This window comes from Doryrhamphus excisus, chromosome 21, assembly GCF_030265055.1.
Source record: "Doryrhamphus excisus isolate RoL2022-K1 chromosome 21, RoL_Dexc_1.0, whole genome shotgun sequence".
NCBI classification, from domain to species: domain Eukaryota; kingdom Metazoa; phylum Chordata; class Actinopteri; order Syngnathiformes; family Syngnathidae; genus Doryrhamphus; species Doryrhamphus excisus.
The window spans coordinates 1,280,640-1,300,645 of record NC_080486.1 but is presented as its reverse complement, the minus strand read 5'-3'; the positions used below and the strand labels follow the sequence as shown (position 1 = coordinate 1,300,645).

The following is a 20,006-nucleotide window of genomic DNA, read 5'->3' as shown; positions in this document are numbered from 1 at the left end:
ATTCCTGGTCAAATGAGGCCTTTTCTTTGAGGAGCGACGCAAGGGCATTCCTCATCAGGGGGACACAATGCCCCCTTTCACTGGGGCCTGACTCTGAAATTTCACAGGTGAGGGGAGGAACCGTGGACACTCGATCCTCCTCCTTCCCTTCCGACGTAACGCGCCGGAGTGAGAAGAGTCGGCAGAGATGCTGAAGGGGAGTGGGGATGTTGGGAGAGAGGAGAAGGAGTTTGATGGAGGAGTGACAGAATACTACACAATTTGAGATGTTTTGACACAAAGCAAAGGCACGCTTGAATGGGTTTGGTGTGGAAGTAAGCCACCAAGCCAGCCAGCCAATCAAGGGCTTCCACTGTAATGCACAACACTGTTTGGAGAATTTTCATTCCTATCCTAAAATGAGTTCCCGGGAATGAGGTGTTGCCCCTGGTGGAGGAGTTGAAGTATCTCAGGATCTTGTTGGGGCAGCCGGTTGTTGTACCAGACCATAAAGGTGGAAAGAGCTGAGGTGGAAGGTGAAGCTCTTGAATTAACGTTCAGTCTACGTTCCTACCCCAACTTACGCTCATGATAATTGAGACCAAAAGTGTAGGATTCAACCGGACAATATGAGTTCCATCCAGGGTGGCAGGACTCACCTTCAGTGCTAGAATTAGGAGATCGGTTTTGCCCCAGGTGGATCAGTTCCAGTATCTAGGGTTCATATAAATGAGGTAAGGATGGAGTGTGAGGACCATCATGGTGAAAAGAGTTGAGTTCCTAGGGTGGTTGGACTCGCCCTGAGAGGTAGGGTGTGGCGCTCGTAGACCTCGGACACGCTGAAGGGATTATGTATCACAGGTGCCCTGGGAACGGCTCTGTGTCCCCCCCCCCTCACAGTGGAATTGGAGACCGGGAAGTCTGGGCCTCCCTTTGATCCGGACCTGGATGGGAAGTTGGGGAAAAATGAATGAATGTATTTGCCACCACTTTACAAGTTTTTGGGTTCTCTATTTCTGAAGCCCACCTGACTTTGAGTTTTTCACTATTTCCCGTCAACAATATAGGCTCGCGTCCTGATTGGCCATCGGCCCGTTCCACATGACAATCATGGAGTCCGTGACTCAAATAGAGAAACTGGATCTTTGATGATAAATATTGAACATGTTAAACATTCCCGATTGTCAGTCTTGATTTTTTCCTAAAGAAGTTGTAGACGGTATAATGACTGAACAGACCCCCCCACCCCACCCCACCCCACCCCACACCACAGGCAGTCTGTCAGCATCATCATTTGGGATGTTGAGCTTGACGTGATCTTTACAGACGTACGCTGCTATCGTGGTTGGTTATGGAATCTGTAAAGGAAGGGAATGGATTCCTGTATTGAACAACTAGAATAAGAAAATGATTCCAACACAGTCTTGAGCAGTTTTCCCTTCACGCATTCTCAAGTCGTGTCAAGGGTCCTGTACAACAGGGTCCTACAGTCCATTTCGAGCCCCGTACAGAGGCAAGGTTCATATCCCCGAGACAGTAAAAGTCATGTTGTGTTCAACCTCCGAGCTTTTAAATCGACTCTTTCACTATTTGGAGCGATGAATGTGTCGGCTATTTCCAGCCGCCTGCACGGAAACTCTCCTGAATTCATCATATCATGTGGAAATATAGAAAGGCTTGTTTGTCCAAGGAAGCTTGCTTAGTGTGAGCGGACCTTCCATTTTAGGGCGTATTATATCGGGCTGTAGTGGCCAGAATATACCGTATGTAAGTCGCATCCCTTCCTCTTACCGCCTGCCTGTCTGACCCCCCCGTGCATGTGAGTGTGTGTTTGACAAAGCCGATCTGTCAGATTGGTGTGGAATGCCAATAAGTACTTACTTGGGTCTCGGGTCTCCGTTTCCCTCCCTCGCTGAACAGCTGTGATCCTCAAGTGCCGGCGTATGGGAGCGCAAAAGCTTACAAGTCGTGCTGATTGTTTGTGAAAAAAGTTGGAGCTTTCATCTCATGATGCTGACACCTAAACCGCATCCAGGCAGGGAAGGGACACAAATGGGATTTCATCATGCATTTGCATAATTGTTGCAATATTCATTGATAATCTTGGGATTTCCAGAACAATTTGACTCTATATTCCAAATAAAGTAACCAGAGACCCCCTGGGGGGCTTTTTCTGAAGAAATTCATCCAAACTGTTGCCATCCTGAGAAACCTTTGCAGATCCTGAGTTTTTCAGTCCTTTGTTTACTTGGAGTATTTATTTCTGGGTCAGCTGCTGCACACGGTCATGGAGGAGGAACTTCAAAAACTTAGCCTTTCCAAGCATTTTCAGGTTCTCACTCATTTTTCTCAGGATCTTACAAAGGATTTATTGCAAATGTTTCTCAGGGTCTGAGAAGTTTAAGCATCTCGCAAAAGTTTGTCATGATTTTGCAATAGTTTTTCATAAACTTGCAAAAGTTTCTTAGTCTCTCGCAATAGTTTCTGTGGCAATAATTTCTAGGGGTCTTGCAAATGTTTCTCAGGGTCTCGCAATAATTTCTAGGGGTCTCGCAAATGTTTGTCAGGGTCTCGCAATAATTTCTAGGGGTCTCGCAAATGTTTCTCAGGGTCTCGCAATAATTTCTAGGGGTCTCGCAAATGTTTCTCAGGGTCTCGCAATAATTTCTCAGGGTCTCGCAAATGTTTCTCAGGGTCTCGCAATAATTTCTGAGGGTCTCGCAAATGTTTCTCAGGGTTTCGCAATAATTTCTGGGGGTCTCGCAAATGTTTCTCAGGGTCTCGCAATAATTTCTAGGGGTCTCGCAAATGTTTCTCAGGGTCTCGCAATAATTTCTGAGGGTCTCGCAAATGTTTCTCATGGTCTCGCAATAATTTCTGGGGGTCTCGCAAATGTTTCTCAGGGTCTCGCAATGATTTCTGAGGGTCTCGCAAATGTTTCTCATGGTCTCGCAATAATTTCTGGGGGTCTCGCAAATGTTTCTCAGGGTTTCTCAATAATTTCTAGGGGTCTCGCAATAATTTCTGGGGGTCTCGCAAATGTTTCTCAGGGTTTCGCAATAATTTCTAGGGGTCTCGCAATAATTTCTAGGGGTCTGGCAAATGTTTCTCAGGGTCTTGCAATATTTTCTGGGGGTCTCGCAATAATTTCTGGGGGTCTCGCAAATGTTTCTCAGGGTCTCGCAATAATTTCTCAGCATCTGCTAATCATTTCTCAGGATCTCATAATAGTTTCTCAGGTTCTCACAAACGTTCTTCGGGTTTAGTATTGCAGTAATTTCTCAGGATCTGCTAAACCATTTTTGGGATTTTGCATCAGTTTCTCAGGGTCTTGGACACATGTTTTAGAGTCTCACATAATTTTGTCAAAGTTTCACAGGATCTGGCAAAGGTTTTTCAGCATTTAATCAGAGTAATTTTTTTTTTTGCTGTGAGCTCTGTAGATTAAAAAAAGCACAATTATCTGACAAGTCTTTTTTTACTTATATTGAATGAGAAAAAACATCTAAAATGAATAAGCATGACAAGTTTACATAATTATGTAATAAAGCAATAAACCGGAACACAATCTAATTTTCAGAGATGCTTCTTTCCTGTCTGCATCCCCTCAAAGAAGAGATAAGGTTTTAATTAACATGAGTTTTCAAAGCCTCGCTGGGACTTTATTCTGAAAAGCAAACATCCCCGGACGACTTTATTTGCACCTAAAGCGCTCAGACACAACATGTTGTCGACATGAAACAATTACAAGCTTTTGTGAATGGATTCCAGATTCAAGCCAAAAGATATAAAATGTATTGTATTGCATAACATGTGGAGGTGCGCTACAACCGAAGCCTCATCTGGCCGCCAGATGTTGGATGCTGACATTTATCATCATTTCATTGTATTTACCTTGATTGTCTGATCCCAACAAAGCTAAAGGTTTATTGCACACGCACATCCCCTTTGTGCAAGTTTGCACTCGCATTCTTTACCAGACAGAATGAATGACTCAGAAAACACTGGAGGGAATAAAAGCTCAATTCCACAAAAACAGGGAGGAGGTGTTCATCGCCAAAGCGGAATATTGCGGACGTGAGGAAAACGTTAATTACCGCGGAAGGCGAATTTTCGTGAGGTTCATGACAGATTGAAGTTGAACGTGGGAAACTTTACTGAACGTGTTCATGAGCCTGTCAGTCAAACGCAATCAGATCAGCTTGTAACGTAGTGCGCTTGTGCAGGACATGGCATTTAACATTGAAATATTTATCTAGTTCATTTCCTTTATTTTCAAATCCAAATATTGACAGTTAAGCATTTGATCTCAAATGTTGTGTATGTACATTTATATGTACATTATATTGTCTTATTGACTGTTTTTATTGTTTGAAAAGACGTCCAATAATCCAATATCAGCATCGGCGTCATTAATACTGGTCCTGTATTTATCGAAACCATTATTAGTATTGGATCGATACCAAGTGTGCAGCATTACCCAACCCAGTACAACACAGACATATCTTAATTTAGCTACATCATTTTCAAGAATGTTTAGTCCTTGGGTTTGAAACTTTTAAACCCCAGTTTTCATTGACTGCATGAACCTTGGTTACTGCAAACAGGAACAAGGAAACAAGATCATTTACTTCCATCCAATCCTCCAAAATATGCTTGTAGCAATTTTCTGTATGATTAATAGTAAAAGTCGGCCACAGTTAATGCAAACTGTTTTCATACGAGACAAGTTTCAACCAGTTCATGTGTTTACTTATCTGCTCTCTACAGAGCCACGTATACGCAAAGGTTCATGGAAGAAGAAGAAGTGTAAGGATCAAACGTGGTGTCACCCACTGGGAGAATGCCAGGAATGTCGCTTGCAGATTTGTGCACCCGGAACCGACCGCCACAGAACGATTTACAGAGTAGCGTCTTAGGGTCAAAGTAATTGCATGAGTGACAGAGAACTGGGTGCCAAATGTGTGAAACGGGCGTTTAGACAATATATAAATGATGCAATGTGAGGGCGGTCCAAGGGTGGACCCCACACCCCGGATTTTGGTTATGCCCTAAAGATGGGGTTCTCAACTGGTTTGACCGAACCCATCATGAATCATGAATCATGAATGACGAGTGATGACCAAAAATGACTGAAAACGGGTCTACAACCTACAAGTTGAGAGTCAATGCCCTCAAGTCTGTTGGGGTACTCTCCATCCCCTTCAGGATCCAGATCCATTCAGTCCCATACAATCAGGATCCTCAAAGCACTTATCAAAGAAATCCATAAGACAAGAAGAACTGCTTGGAGTTCATCCTGACTTGAATGTTCTAAATTGTCTAATGATCCAGACGTCTCCCTTCATTCTTCCATTTCTATCTCCTACATGAACATGAGCGTTCTGGCCGCCTCAGGGGGCTTCAATGGATGACTTGCTGGAGCCTGACGCATGAGAGAAATCCACTTGGACATAAGTGCTGCGGGACTCGGATTTGTCTTGAGCGCTGTGACCTTTTTACCCAACTTCCGAAGGGGTGTCAGAGGTCAAATATGGCAGCTGTTCATGACAGTACATCCTTTCCTATTCCGGTCACACGCCTTCCTATGTGGTCATTTTGTTTGTGGTACCTGAACTGTAGCAAACATTCAATACGGATTCATATGTATTGTTGCATCCGGATCATATTTACTGAATATGCCAGCGTTTTATGGTGACACTATTGCATATATTTGAGGCCAGTATTGTTTTTTCAGCGCTCAAAGCCATAAGAGTGTGGGAATCAGGAATTCAAGATGTTTCAGTGACCAGCAGGCTGATGGTTTTACTTATTGCAAGTTGTTTCGAGTGCAGAAAGTCAACCCAGTCAAAGAGTAGAGGAGGAAATATATGAAAAGACGCTCTGTGAATGAGACTGACTTGACTTTGTCTGGCTGCAGAGTAAACCAGGAACTGTGGGCGAGAATATTTGAGTCACTGGCTGCTCTGAAGACCATGGACACGTGGACCAATTCTGCTGAAACACCATCGTTGGACAATCACGTGAAGGAAGGCAACAACGAGGAATATCAATCAGTCAAATTCCAGGCATGTATTGTTTTTCCACCGCATAAAATCACTCCAAATCAAATTCTTCATTAATTGATGTCAATCAATCAAGTCAATAGTCTATTGGTTCTACCGGTGTGACACCAGAACCCAGCTTCATTTTGAATCATCATAAAAAATAACTTAAATTACAACTTAAAATTAAGAGTTGTGTCCTTTTACAAATGTCCAAGGCCACCAGTTTCCACGCACACCAAAACCAACGTGCGTCCAGTTCTCCTTTCATCTGCTTTCTTCAGCACTTCTTAACAAAAAAAGACCACCTGAGTCCATTTTGACCTTTCAACAACCACCCGTGAACATTTTATTTTTTCATCTCCACCCGTAGAAAGTATTTGCTGCACAATAAGACGTGTTTTTCCCCCCAGCTGCAAACTCACATACCAGCTCTCCACATTCTCATCCTGGGGGCTCACTGGAGATCTCCTGAGACCAGGTGTGAAAGTAATACTTTAAATCCATCCATTTGTAGGACCGGCCAAAACGTCGAGCGGAACAGTAGGCGCCTCCTTGTACAGGAAGAAAAAAAATGTGTTGTAGTCAAACTGTCAATCACTGATCATACGAAGATATCGCATCGTGCCTTACAGCGTTTCTGTGAACTTACCAAAAATACCGTTAACCTGACATATTTTATGGATATGACACAGGAATGAAGTTCTAAAGAAAGGGGCGAGTACTGAAGTTCTGGACAATATGGGGTATCGATGAGAAAGCCATCATGGCGCATATCTACGCATGCTCCAGTGATGTCTTACAGAAGCATCACTCGCTGAAGGCATCACGAACATCTCCAGTAGTGTTCTCACACAGCGGGACATTCCTAACTTTCAGAGACAAATAAACAGCTTGTCGCATGTCAGACTGCTTCCTCTTCCTCCGCTTCAGAATTAGGCTACTTCTTATGAGAGACTAATGTGTTCCTTTGCTTAAAACCCATGGACCTGGTGTGCGAGATCATCATGTCATCATGCGTGAACAGATAGAAACGGCAGGTGCATTCACGTGCATCGCGTCAATGACAATGAATATGAACTTTATAAAGGACAAACTCAAGGGTCTTACACACGTTCGACTGCTAGCGCTGCATCGTATGCTACGTCAGCAAGGCAAGCGTCATCTTGTCGGTGTGTTTAGGGTCCTCCTGTTGGGTAACCACCATGCAGCCCAGCTTCCCATTGCTTCAGAATGTCACGGTACACGTTGGAATTTCCCCCAAGAAACCGCAGCTCCCCAGCTCCCGGCGACAGCACTTGTGCACCCCCAGACCTTGGCTGTGCTACCACGCTTCATGCAGGTGGACACATCTTTAGTAGTTTAAAATATGTGCATAAATAGGAAGCATTCTTACATACGGTACATACTCTATACTGGAAATGACCGATTGAATCCATGCAATCTCATCTTATGAAGTCTTTATGTGATGCATGTGTATGAGCTTATGATTTTGGACAGCAGATGTTCATATCTATCCACAGCAAAACATCCAACCGAGGCCTGAGAGTTCCTGGATGTATAGCAATTGATGTAAGATAGCGTATAGTGTATTTATTCTTATAAATACACTATATATAAATATATTCTGTACAAGCCAGAAATAATATTGGTGACTGTACGCTGAAGCGAGAGGAGAGAAAGGACTCTTTATACTCCGCCGTGTGTAAACAGTCACAGACAGTGGCCGGCGGCTGGTGGGAGCACGTCTGTGAAAAGCGCTCGTCTTTTGATGCCATGTCGGGTAAATGGCTAATTTACAAGGCTATAGTGTCTTTTTTTAGATGCAAATAATTGATCTTCATTCTGTATGTGACTTTTGGATCTGTTGGGGATTCTTGTTGGCGAAGACATCCATGAGTGGAGGGAATCTACTTTGCCATGAATTCTTACTCTTTTCATAACCATGGCAGGTTATTTAGCAGTTGCACGTAGTAAAAAAAATCATAAAGTGAGTCAACCATGCATCAGGCACTCGATTCCACGGAAAATTACGGTACAGGTTTGTTACACACCATATTGTACCATAACCAAAACAAAATTTGGTCGATTTCGCCTGTAACTGATCCTATATTTAATTAACTTTTGATGGAAACGGTTCATGATGGCTCATGATCAAAAGCACAGGATGTTCGATGATGACCGGTTCATCCCGGGAAAATGACTCTGGACTCTGTGATGCCTCCAGGGCATGGCGGACCAAACATCTGATAGTATTTTCACTCGGAACCAAGAGCCAAGTCAGATCCATCCCTCGACTAGCGCACCAGGCAACGCATACAAGGAGCCGACTGTCCTCAAACTGCCTGGAGACGAAGAACTCCTCAAGGTTGTTCAGATGGACGTTTGTCATTTGGTCTTATGTAGTGTTTAGTTTTACAGTCGTGATGGCCAACAATCGAATGGGATCCAACAAAACAGCTTGATATAAAAATGCAAAATGCATCATTTGTCATAAAGTAAACAATACTCCACTGTTGGAGTTTTCATCTTCCGCTAGTCTTAAAGCGACTCCACCTTCTTCGTCTTGAGTGTACGGTATAACGGGACCATTCATGTTTAAGCATCCATTTATTTCCTGACGGAAACATGAAACATTCCCAACATCACTCCAGCACTCTAAACTATATAAGCACAATAATAATGCATAGTTATAATAGCTAAAATTGAGCATTATAATCTCGTTATAACGTTCACCTGCATTTCATAACATTTTTTTTTAACATGAAAGAAAAAAATGTAGGCTTTTTAAAAGAGCTTCATAAAAGTACTTATCTGTAGTGGTCTTCTTTAGAATATTTGAAAATAAAAAGTGCATATAAAGTAAATATATTGAACTTTAAACAAAAATAATTCACTTATTTACAAAATGTTCTTTGTGCACATTAAATTATTTCATTCTAAACCAAAAAAATTTGAATAAGCTTATTTATCAAAAATCATTTTAAAGTAAAAAAAACAAATACTTAAAAAAATGTTGTTCACATGAACTTAATTTAATATTTAAAAAAGTTCCACACAGGAAACAAGTGGTCAGAAAAAAGGCTGAATTTGCAACTTTTGCATGATGTGCGTTTTACTATGCCTTCAAGTCCCCCCAGGGGTACTAGCACCCCCATTTGAGGAGCCCAGGACGCCATGCGTATTTGTAGAAGCCATCATTGAGGACGATGCTTTCTTTCGCGGCTCCTTGATAACTTTGGCCCTGTTTACCTTTCCTCTTCCCTCAGACGCACGCCGCAGGGATCCAAGGCTGATGATGGGTGGACCCACGGGAGAATTTCCAGCCCCGTGATTTGCTAATCGGGGGCCGCTTCCCCTGTCTTTCCCCCCCGACTGTAAACGTAGCTGTGCTGTGTGCGTGGATCTCGCCCGGCCCTCCTCCTCGCCCGCGGACTCACCAAGTGTAGCGACTGCACTCGGTGCGTTTTGGTTAAAGCCCGACGACCCTCACCGGGAAGGCTGGGCGCTGGGACAGGAGGATCGGGGGCCCCCGCAAGGAAGGCGGCTGACAGAAGAGGCGTAAAGAACTGCTCACTTATGGCTTTTTTCTAGCGAGCTTTCCATCATCGCTTGGGATTGTGGAAGGGACGTCACTTAAAAAACACCTCAAGTCGCCCTCAAGGTTCACTGACCACCATGGAGATGCAGAGGTGGTCCACAAGGTGGAAAACGAAAAGGTGGCTTATGGATTCCACTGTAACGACGTTGGTAACGTTAACCCTGGTTCTACAGGCCACCGCAGCAGGTAAGACGCCAAAATACCCAAACCCGCGTAACTTCCCTCATACTTCATTAACTCATTTAATTTCTCTTCATGCGTATTTGTGCATGTTCAGGAGTTACACTAGAAATTAAGGTAATTCATAAAAAAAACACTTTGCTGCCCTCTAAACTAAATTTACCACTTTTACGCATGAATGGGAAAAGTGCGCGTAAAGTCGTCCAATTAAATTCATCCAAAACCGCTTGGATGCACAAGAGTGTCCGGAAAAGGAAGCTCACTCTTTGTTTATGCATGAAATTTGGCTGGTGATTGTCATGCATTTCTACCATACAGACGGTAGGGGGGTGGGTAGATCGATATCATATTGATATCGATACCAACATGGTGTTGATACAGTTTTTTTTTTCAATTTTCTTGATGCTTGTTCTGAATAATATTCATGTTTTTGGTGCTATTGCCAACAAAAACAGCAGAACCAGAGCCACTGGTACTTTTTACACTATTTGAATTTATTCCCCTAAAAACTAACTGTAAAAAGTAAAATAAAAATAAAATAAAATGAAATAAAATGAAATAAAAAGTGCATATATTGTGGATATTGTTACATTATTACATGTTGCTGCATTTATATCTTGTTGTATCGCTCACACCAGTCCTCTGGGATAGGCTCCAGCATACCTCCTCAACCCTAGAGAAGAAAAGCGGAAAATGAATGAATGAAAAAGAAAATAAAATGAAATAAAAAGAGGATATTTTGCGAATATTGTTACATTATTACATGTTGCTGCAATTATATCTTGTTGTATCACACCAGTACTCTGGGATAGGCTCCAGCATACTTCCTCAATTGATGAATTGCCCACAAAAGTGTCGATAAAACCATCCAGTCATCTTAAGTAGGAGTCTGGGTATCGCACTGATATCATCTCTGTTATTCGGTAATATCATTCGGAGTGCATTGGGTTCATTGGCCAGGACGCTTCACCCTATCACCACAGGGGCCCGGTCCGCACCGAAGGCCAAAAGCAGCCTTCGGTGACCACCCCTCAGACCACCCGCCCCCCCCCTCCTCCACCCACCGTGGTGCCCAGCTCTTCTTCCTCTCAACTTTGCACTTAGATGTTGCTTCGCTGGGAGCCGCACGGGACAATGTGTGTCTTGTGTGGGAATGCTTCCCCTCTAAGTGGTCGAGCACTTATTTGATGATGGTCCTTGTTGCACTTCCCTATGATTTCAAAGCCTTCAAAGAGCACAGACCCGTATGCGGACCGAGCCTACAGCCGTAAAGGCTGCGAGTCGGCTGCGAGTCGGCTAGCTTTCAACTTCCATAACTTGTTCCTCAAGTCACTTTTACATTTGAGTTGAGTTCATTGAAGATTGAGGACTCCGTCTTCGGTGCGCTTTATGACAGCTGAGAGCTGCTCCTGCAGGGTGCCCTCTCCATCTAGCAGTGTACTGACACGTTTTCTCAGCCCCCGGGGCGCAAGTTCAGATGTGCATTCCACAAGACAAAGCTAGCATTTGCAGAGTCCTCGGCCCATAATGTGCTGAAGCGGGGAAACAAGCAGCTCATCAAGCTCCTTGTTTGACTCTTTGCTTCTTCCTGGTAGAGCGGCAACAAGTACGTCCGTGATTCATCGATTATCCGGTTTCATCGACAACGAAAATATAATTTAGCAGGAAAACTAAACACATCAGTAGTCATTTTACAACTTTAAACAGTCAACAGTCAAAATTGAGCAAAAAGTCATAATCAAATAAAAACAATTTGTGATTTTGCAAGAGTAAACGTTAAAGTCATTTTAGTTGAAATGGTTGGAAAAGTACAAAAGAAAAAACTAATGGGAAAAAAATGCTGTAATTTCATGAGAAAGTTGAGAAAAAAGTTGTATTCCAACGAGAAAAAAGTTGCATTTTTCTGAGAATAAAGTGGTAATATATTATTTCATAAAATAATAATGTTATGGGAAATAACCAAAAGAAAGAAGTTAGTTAAAGTTAGACTTGAGTCATGAGTACTAGAAAAAATACTAGCAGATGTATGGTCTGTCTGGAGCTGAACTGAGCAAGCACCAGATTAATCGACTACAAATTAATTGTTAATTACAGCCCAAATGACCTAAATATAGTATTGGAAAATAACTTTTATTGGCATATGCTAGCATACACGACATGCAGGACTACAGTTGGTGTGTTAGCTGTGGAAACCGCTGAGGTCCCCCTGGGTATCACACCTGCATAAAGATGTCTTGTTTGAGCAGTCAGGACGGTGGCTTGGAAGTTTAGGGAAGGCGAGAGGGAGAGTGTGTGTGTGTGTATGGGGGGGGGGGGTATAGACAGAGAGGCATTCTTGCTGAAGATATTATTAGAGTCTCAGGGAGCTGCAGGTGAAAAGGTCCTCCTCCGTTTACGAGCCAATTTCTTGAAAGATGCACGGCCGGGGAAATGACAGCAGTACACGCAAGTCTTTGTTTTTAAAGTTCATTGATGGCACCTGTGATGGGCGGGACATCCTGTCCATAGGATGCAGCCTACCTGCCCTAATTTGCATAAGGATGTCTGAGTCGGGTTGTCATTTGGGGGCCTGAGGCAAACCCAGTCTCTGGAGGCCCCCCATGTCCTGACTAAAGTCAGTCCGTCAGTTCAGTCTGCTTTTCCGACGCTTTCACTTTAACTGATGAGAACATGAAGCATCTTTGTGATGAAAGGAACACGCTCATCTGTAGAACTGCATTCTCCACAGCAGTGCTTCTGTGACTGTAAAGATGGTAGACACCTACGTCTGTCCCTGGTCTGAGGAAGAGGAAGTCCTCCTTCTGGCTGTTCAGAGAATCTACCCTTAAATGCCACCCCTGCCCTTGTTTGAGTCAAATTGGTAAACTCACACCCGCGCATCAGATCCACCCCTAAAATGTCAGCACACCGGCATAAATGAGATGATTGACATTTTCCCAGCACCCCAGTGTGAGGGTCGCAGCCCGAGCACATCTGGGACACGCCAGCTTTGGAGCGCTGAAATCCAACTCTGCAGGATCTCACCAGGACTTCCTCAGTTTGCTCTCCAAAGTAAAGTAGCGACCCCGTCTTCAAATGTAAGCGGTTCCAATCCTCAGTGATGCCATGGTGTCATCTTTCAGCCCAATATTTGTCTTGTCTCCCTGTGGACCGCTTCCTCTTTGTCCGCGAAGACAGCGTATCCTGAACCTTTTCATCCCGAATTAGAATCTGGCAAAACCTTGTTGGATACTTTCTCAAGCAAGGCAGAGCTTTTCTTCCAGTCACTCACATGACCTGTAGGCACACGCCTGAAAAGGTTGAGCAGAGGCGGAGTTGTGATACTTTTAAGCGTGGTTTTAAGATAATGGCAATCATTGTATTACTGATGGATGGATCGATACTGAAATATCGATACTTCTGATATCAGCTGTTTATGTTATCAAATAGGTTCTCAAATCAAAATATCAACACCCGGTACTTTAATACTTCAGTCTTTTAAGGTAGTTTTTCCCTGAAACTTTTGTTGAAACAGTGACGGATCATAAACGTAGCCATGTGGGAATTGTGATATTTGCATTTTAAATAAAAAAATTATTGATCAAATACCAAAATAGTTGATTATTTTGAATATTAATGAATGATCGATTCTTCGATAGTCTCGGCCAGTTGCACCTGGCTCGTTGGTAGGGGTAGGAATACAACTACCAACCTAAGCCATCACTCTGAAGTGAATGTGTGCATTGAGGACGCGTGATCCCGTGCTTCTGTTTGCCGAGCGCTTGCAGCAGCCGTCGGACAACATCCATATTGAAACGGGTACTTGTGGCCGAACCGCAGGCTTTTCTCCAAAGAATAGCAAACATCTCCTGGATCGGGTACTTAAAGAGACCCTTAGAGGGATATATATATTTGGCCTCTCTAAAAAAGGGAGAACTTTTGTGTTGGTTTGTTTTTGAATGAAACTTTTACAGATTTTGTTGCAATATTTTGCTCATATTTATTCATGAGTTATACTCAAAGGTGTAAAATGTTTTCTATGATGCCAAAAGGCTTCTAGCTCTCAAATTTTGTTCACAAATCTGTCTAAATATGTGTTGGGGAGCATTAGTGTACCTGTGCAATAATCATGCTGCCTTATCAGCATCGTGATATGGTAGATGAATTATGAATGTTTGACAGATATTTGAGAGGAAAAGGCCTTTTGCATGCTTAGAAAGTGTTATGTTTGTGTGGTGAAGCTAACTGCTCCATTAACTGAGTGTTTATTTAGGTCATAAAACAGGGATCACGATTATGGACCGGGACCTGTAGCCAATATGTTATTTGGACCAGTACATCATTTTGAGAAGATACGGTAGCACCTGATGAGTTCAGTTAAGCCATCCCACGTGATTCCACTCCACCAATGACACCTGAAGCTAGAAATGAGTGATAGATACGGATAAAGAGGACAGCGAGATGGGCGGTTGCGGTGAAAGTCTTAGCTGGAGGACATTGTCCTGTATGCGGACCCATTTGAATTTGAGTTGGAGCTTTCCCATGGGTCTCAGGGGGCATGGCAGTGCCACACAGGCTCCTTTATGCACCGTGAAAACTCTAGGAGACATCTTATCCGGGTAAAACTACCCTGGTGCAAGAATGGAGCTCACTTGGCACATTGTTTACTTTGCTCTTTGACTGCCCTCGTTGGCCTTGCTGGTTTTCCGGGCGGCAGGAATCGGAGGTAATGAGTGTAGCGTTTTAATACTTTTGTTTGGAATGTTGTTCCTACTTACATTCCGAACCTCACCTACGGTCATGAGAATTGGGTAGTGACCGAAAGGACACGATCATGGGAAAGACCCAAGACATGTTGGAAAGACTGTCCCTCAACTGGCCTGGGAACACCTGGTGGATGGTCTAATGCACCACGGTGTCGGGTATGAAAGCACGGTGATACTTTTTGTAAGAAATAAAAACTCAAGTACTACTGTACTTTGGTACACATGGCCCAAGGGTCAGCGCTCTCGACTCCCACTCCTGTGGTCCTGTGTTCGAAACCTGCAGGGTACAATGGCGTCTTCCTTTCTCTTCCACCGGTGCAGAAAGGAGCCTGTGTGGCACCGCCATGCCCCCTGGGACCCATGTAAAGCACAATAGCAGAGGTAGTCAACTCCAATTCAAATAGGTCCGGAAAGGTCAAGCGAAGGTCACTCATCTCACTGTTCTCTTTATATGGAAGCATCGCTCATTTCTACACACAAAACTGTGGCAATTTGTCTGTTCCATACCCAAAAATATGAACAAGGAAGTGACGGCAAGAGGATACTCAAGTTTTTTTTTTACTCTTACAGTACAGGGAAACAGATTGTTGTTATGTGTAATATCGGACAAATCTGAGACAGTACAAACTGATGAACATTTGGTGATATCACTCTTACGTTAGTTAGCAAGCATCCCGTTTCACGATGGTACCACCACCTCCGTGTCCTAACGAGACCTAACTGACTTTTCTTCTTCTTCACAGCACAGCCAGTGGATGTGCTGAAAGTTTTAGATTTTCAAAATTACCCCGAAGGAGTGACAAAGACGTCTGGATTTTGCACACACCGAAGAGCATCGAAGCCGGACGCTGCTTACAGAGTTGGCAAGCAGGTCCAGATCAGCGCCCCCACCACGCAGCTATTCCCTGGTAAGACAACCTCCGGGAAAGGACCATCGGAATATACAGTTGGTATTTTACATTTATTAGCACGAGTTTCATGCCAGCAGCAGAGCAGGGCGACCAACGTTTCATAGCATCCATTCCCAAGTGGCGGGCCGTTTTTAGTGAGTTGCAGGTCTTTGCAAAAAAAATAATGTAATGTAATCTGTGCGTGACACGTTTACAGGTGACTTTTCTAAGCCCGAGTGACAATAAAACACAGGTATACCATCCATGCGGCACACAACTGCAGTATCTGCTGGAGAAAGACAAACAGTGTCTCACCACTGCAGCTCATTTTGTGTTGCCGGCCCTTTAAAAATAAGATTCTGTATCTGAGAAGTGAGGTTTCTGCAATTTGGCACACAAACCACTGCTTTAAAACACATGTAGAGATAAATAACTGCTAGATACCTCGCATAAACAAAACAAAAATATACATCAAGAGGTTGCCCACAGCCACAGATATGTTTTTGACTAATTTTAGATTTGTCCAACTAAACAATAGAAGCACTATTGCTTGAACTTTGTACCGACAGGTTGCTTGATCTTATCTGCAATCTGCTGCTTGCTTCACTGAGAAGACTAGATTGACGGCTGCTGCAGCCAATTAGATTGGCTAGATTAGATCAAATTGATTGGCGCATTTATGGTATTTCTACAGCCTCGTGTAGCATATATGGACGTGTGATATCATGCAACATTCAATATTTCAACTTGTTCTCACATATTAGGCCCAAAATATGAGAATCTGGATAAAATGTGCAGACACAGGAATTAATTGTCTGCAAACTTTTTTTCAAAACAGAAGGTGTTTTCCCCGAGGACTTCTCCATCCTGACTACAGTGCGCCCCAAGTCTGGCCTCCAGTCCTTCCTGCTGTCCATTTACAACGAACAGGGGGTCCAGCAGCTTGGGATTGAAGTGGGACGCTCGCCTGTTTTCCTGTACGAGGACCAGACCGGCAAGCCCGCCCCGGAGGACTACCCTCTCTTCCGTACACTCAACCTTGCAGACGGAAAGTATGTCCGATCCTACTCGTTTTTCCATCAACATATATAAAAAACACACCGGGAGTGACAAGACCGAAAGCTCAGGGGGAAGACATGCAGGGAGTGGTTGAACACATACCGATATTACAATTAAATGCTAAAGGGGGAATGTAATTGCACATTCAAAGACAGGTTTCATCACAGTCCCTGAACTGTACCGGTGCCAGAAACATCGAAAGTTACACTATACTGTATGTTAATAATAATTCATTCTATCAAAGCTCAGCCAACTTCAAATACGGGATGGGGTCCTTAGCCAAAAATGTACACATATGTACACATGTACACATGACACAGCTGCTAACTGAACACAGTCAGACCCTTTTTTTTTCTTATGACCCTTATTGTCTTTGTCTAACTGCTGAAAAGTGCTCAGTGAAGGCGTGCACCCAACCAAAACACTCCACGGGACGCCTGTGCTGTTCAAGCCTTTCATCAGGGTCCACTTTGTGGGGGTCTGTGCATGTTTTTCTGAACAATATTTGTCTGTTTGGTATGGTGCAGAAGTCTTAGGTCGACACTAAAATAATGACAATTTTCACAATAAAACAGGGAATAATCATAGAGGGGCTGCACGGTGGTTGTGTTGTTAGCGCGCAGACCTCACAGCTAGGAGACCAGGGTTCAATTCCACCCTCGGCCATCTCTGTGTGGAGTTTGCATGTTCTCCCATGTGCATGCGTGGGTTTTCTGCGGGTACTCCGGTTTCCTCCCATATTCCAAAAACATGCTAGGTTAATTAGCGACTCCAAATTGTCCATAGGTATGAATGTGAGTGTGAATGGTTGTTTGTCTATATGTGCCCTGTGATTGGCTGGCCACCAGTCCAGGGTGTACCACGCCTCTCGCCCGAAGACAGCTGGGATAGGCTCCAGCACCCCCGCGGCCCTCGTGAGGACAAGCGGTAGAAAATGAATGAATGAATGAATAATCACGGAGTACTAAATTTATAATTAAACTGCTTTTTATTTAGGGCGGCACAGTGGTCTAGGGGTTAGCGCACAGACCTCACAGCTAGGAGACCAGGGTTCAATTCCACCCTCGGCCATCTCTGTGTGGAGTTTGCATGTTCTCCCATGTGCATGCGTGGGTTTTCTCCGGGTACTTCGGTTTCCTCCCACATTCCAAAAACATGCTAGGTTAATTGGCGACTCCAAATTGTCCATAGGTATGAATGTGAGTGTGAATGGTTGTTTGTCTATATGTGCCCTGTGATTGGCTGGCCACCAGTCCAGGGTGTACCCCGCCTCTCGAGTACTACATTTATAATTAAACTGCTTTTTATTCAGGCATGCGATAGTCAGGACAAAACGTATAATGTGCTACATTGTATGTATGCTAACCTGAAAATGTACACAAAATGAAGTACTTTTTGGTGTAAAATAAAAAACACTCTAACCACGGGGGACGCTAAACATGAAATTCAAAGTTTAGTGTTTTTTGGACAAAAAAGACAATGTAGATCTCCCCATTGTTGCGCCATAGGTGCCTATCACTGGATTATCCGTCCCGTCGGGGGTCTTTGGGCACAGACAGGCGAGAGACAGTGAGACACTGGATTACTGGGGCGCAGCAGGGACTACAGTGGGCAACCTGACCTCATCCATGAACTCGCCGCCTGTTATTTTAGAGGGAGGGTTGGAGGAGGCCATGCTAAACTTCCCTTTTTTACCCCCTTGGATTACCTCACCCAACCAGGAACAGCGCTGCTAACCTTTTAGCATAAAACTGATTATCTGCTCCCGGGTTCAGAAATCCAAGTTCTCACAAAAGGCTTTGCCTGAGCTGACATGAACCCTTGTGCAGGGATAAGGGAGAATAAATAAACAGAGAGACTGCTGAGAAATTAATCTAGTTTTGAGAATCGGTTTTTGGCCATGTTACTGGAGATATAGAATTTACCTCTTTTTTTGGGGGGGGGGGGGGTCCTGAAACCCCCAAAATCCAGGGAGTTCCCCAGCTGCAGAGAGGGCACCAACAGGCACCAACATTTAAATGTAGTTTTGAGAATCTGTTTTTGGCCATGTTACTGTAGATATAGATTTTACCTCTTTTTTTGGGGGGGGGGGGTCCTGAAACCCCCAAAATCCAGGGAGTTCCCCAGCTGCAGAGAGGGCACCGACATTTAAATGTAGTTTTGAGAATCTGTTTTTGGCCATGTTACTGTAGATATAGAACTTACCTCTTTTTTGGGGGGGAGAGGGGGGTCCCGAACCCCCAAAATCCAGGGAACTCTCCAGCTGTCGAGAGGGCGAAAACATTCAAATGTAGTTTTGAGAATCTGTTTTTGGCCATGTTACTGTAGATATAGAATTTACCTCTTTTTTTGGGGGGGAGAGGGGGGTCCCGAACCCCCAAAATCCAGGGAGCTCCCCAGCTGCCGAGAGGGCGAAAACATTCAAATGTAGTTTGGAGAATCTGTTTTTGGCCATGTTACTGTAGATATAGAATTTACCTCTTTTTTTGGAGGGGGGGTCCTGAACCCCCAAAATCCAGGGAGTTCCCCAGCTGCAGAGAGGGCACCAACATTTAAATGTAGTTTTGAGAATCAGTTTTTGGCCATGTTACTGTAGATATAGAACTTACCTCTTTTTTTGGGGGGAGAGGGGGGTCCCGAACCCCCAAAATCCAGGGAACTCTCCAGCTGTCGAGAGGGCGAAAACATTCAAATGTAGTTTTGAGAATCTGTTTTTGGCCATGTTACTGTAGATATAGAATTTACCTCTTTTTTTTTGGGGGGGGGGGGTCCTGAACCCCCAAAATCCAGTGACTTCCCAAGCTGCCGAGAGGGTGCCAACATTTAAATGTAGTTTTGAGAATCAGTTTTTGGCCATGTTACTGTAGTTATAGAATTTACCTCTTTTTTTTGGGGGGGGGGGGTCCTGAACCCCCAAAATCCAGGGAGTTCCCCAGCTGCAGAGAGGGCGCCAACATTTAAATGTAGTTTTGAGAATCTGTTTTTGGCCATGTTACTGGAGATATAGAATTTACCTCTTTTTTTTGTGGGGGGGGGTATTGAACCCCCAAAATCCAGGGAGTTCTTTAGCTGCAGAGAGGGCGCCAACATTCAAATGTACCACAAATGCCATATTCCTGCTTTGACTATGCAAAATAGTGTAGGTCTAACCATAACTATTATTTTGGTATAAGTTATGCTTTTAAACCGCTATTGTTAGCATACGCTAGCCAGTGCTGTTGTTCTTATATTTTGTGGTTTTGTGTATTTTGTGTTCTTATAAGTTGCAGCCAGTCCTTTGCACAATTTTATTGTTGAAACTTTACTTACTTTGTTTGAGTTGGAAAGTGACATTTTCAGTCAAATGACACTAAAAGTCAGACTTTTGGAAACAAGGTCACAGACACCCATGCAGACATCCTATTATGGTATGGCACCCATGCAGACATCCTATTATGGTATCATCAGTCCAAAAAAGCACATCATCCTGACTAGTCCCATTTTGCGGCCAATTTATGCTTAAGTCTGA

At 43.7% G+C, this 20,006-nt stretch overlaps 1 protein-coding gene across 2 annotated transcripts in view; it reads left to right on the top strand.

Moving 5' to 3' along the window:
* The first annotated feature begins 9,319 nt into the window (after positions 1–9,319).
* col11a1a (collagen, type XI, alpha 1a) overlaps positions 9,320–20,006 on the top strand; it is a 53,700-nt gene continuing 43,013 nt past the window's right edge. For both annotated transcript variants that reach the window (XM_058060307.1, XM_058060306.1), the window contains exons 1-3: positions 9,320–9,810; positions 15,293–15,457; positions 16,278–16,491. In XM_058060307.1, the coding sequence (XP_057916290.1) occupies positions 9,702–9,810; positions 15,293–15,457; positions 16,278–16,491 (488 nt within the window). In that variant the 5' untranslated portion in view covers positions 9,320–9,701. The remainder of the gene's footprint in view (positions 9,811–15,292; positions 15,458–16,277; positions 16,492–20,006) is intronic.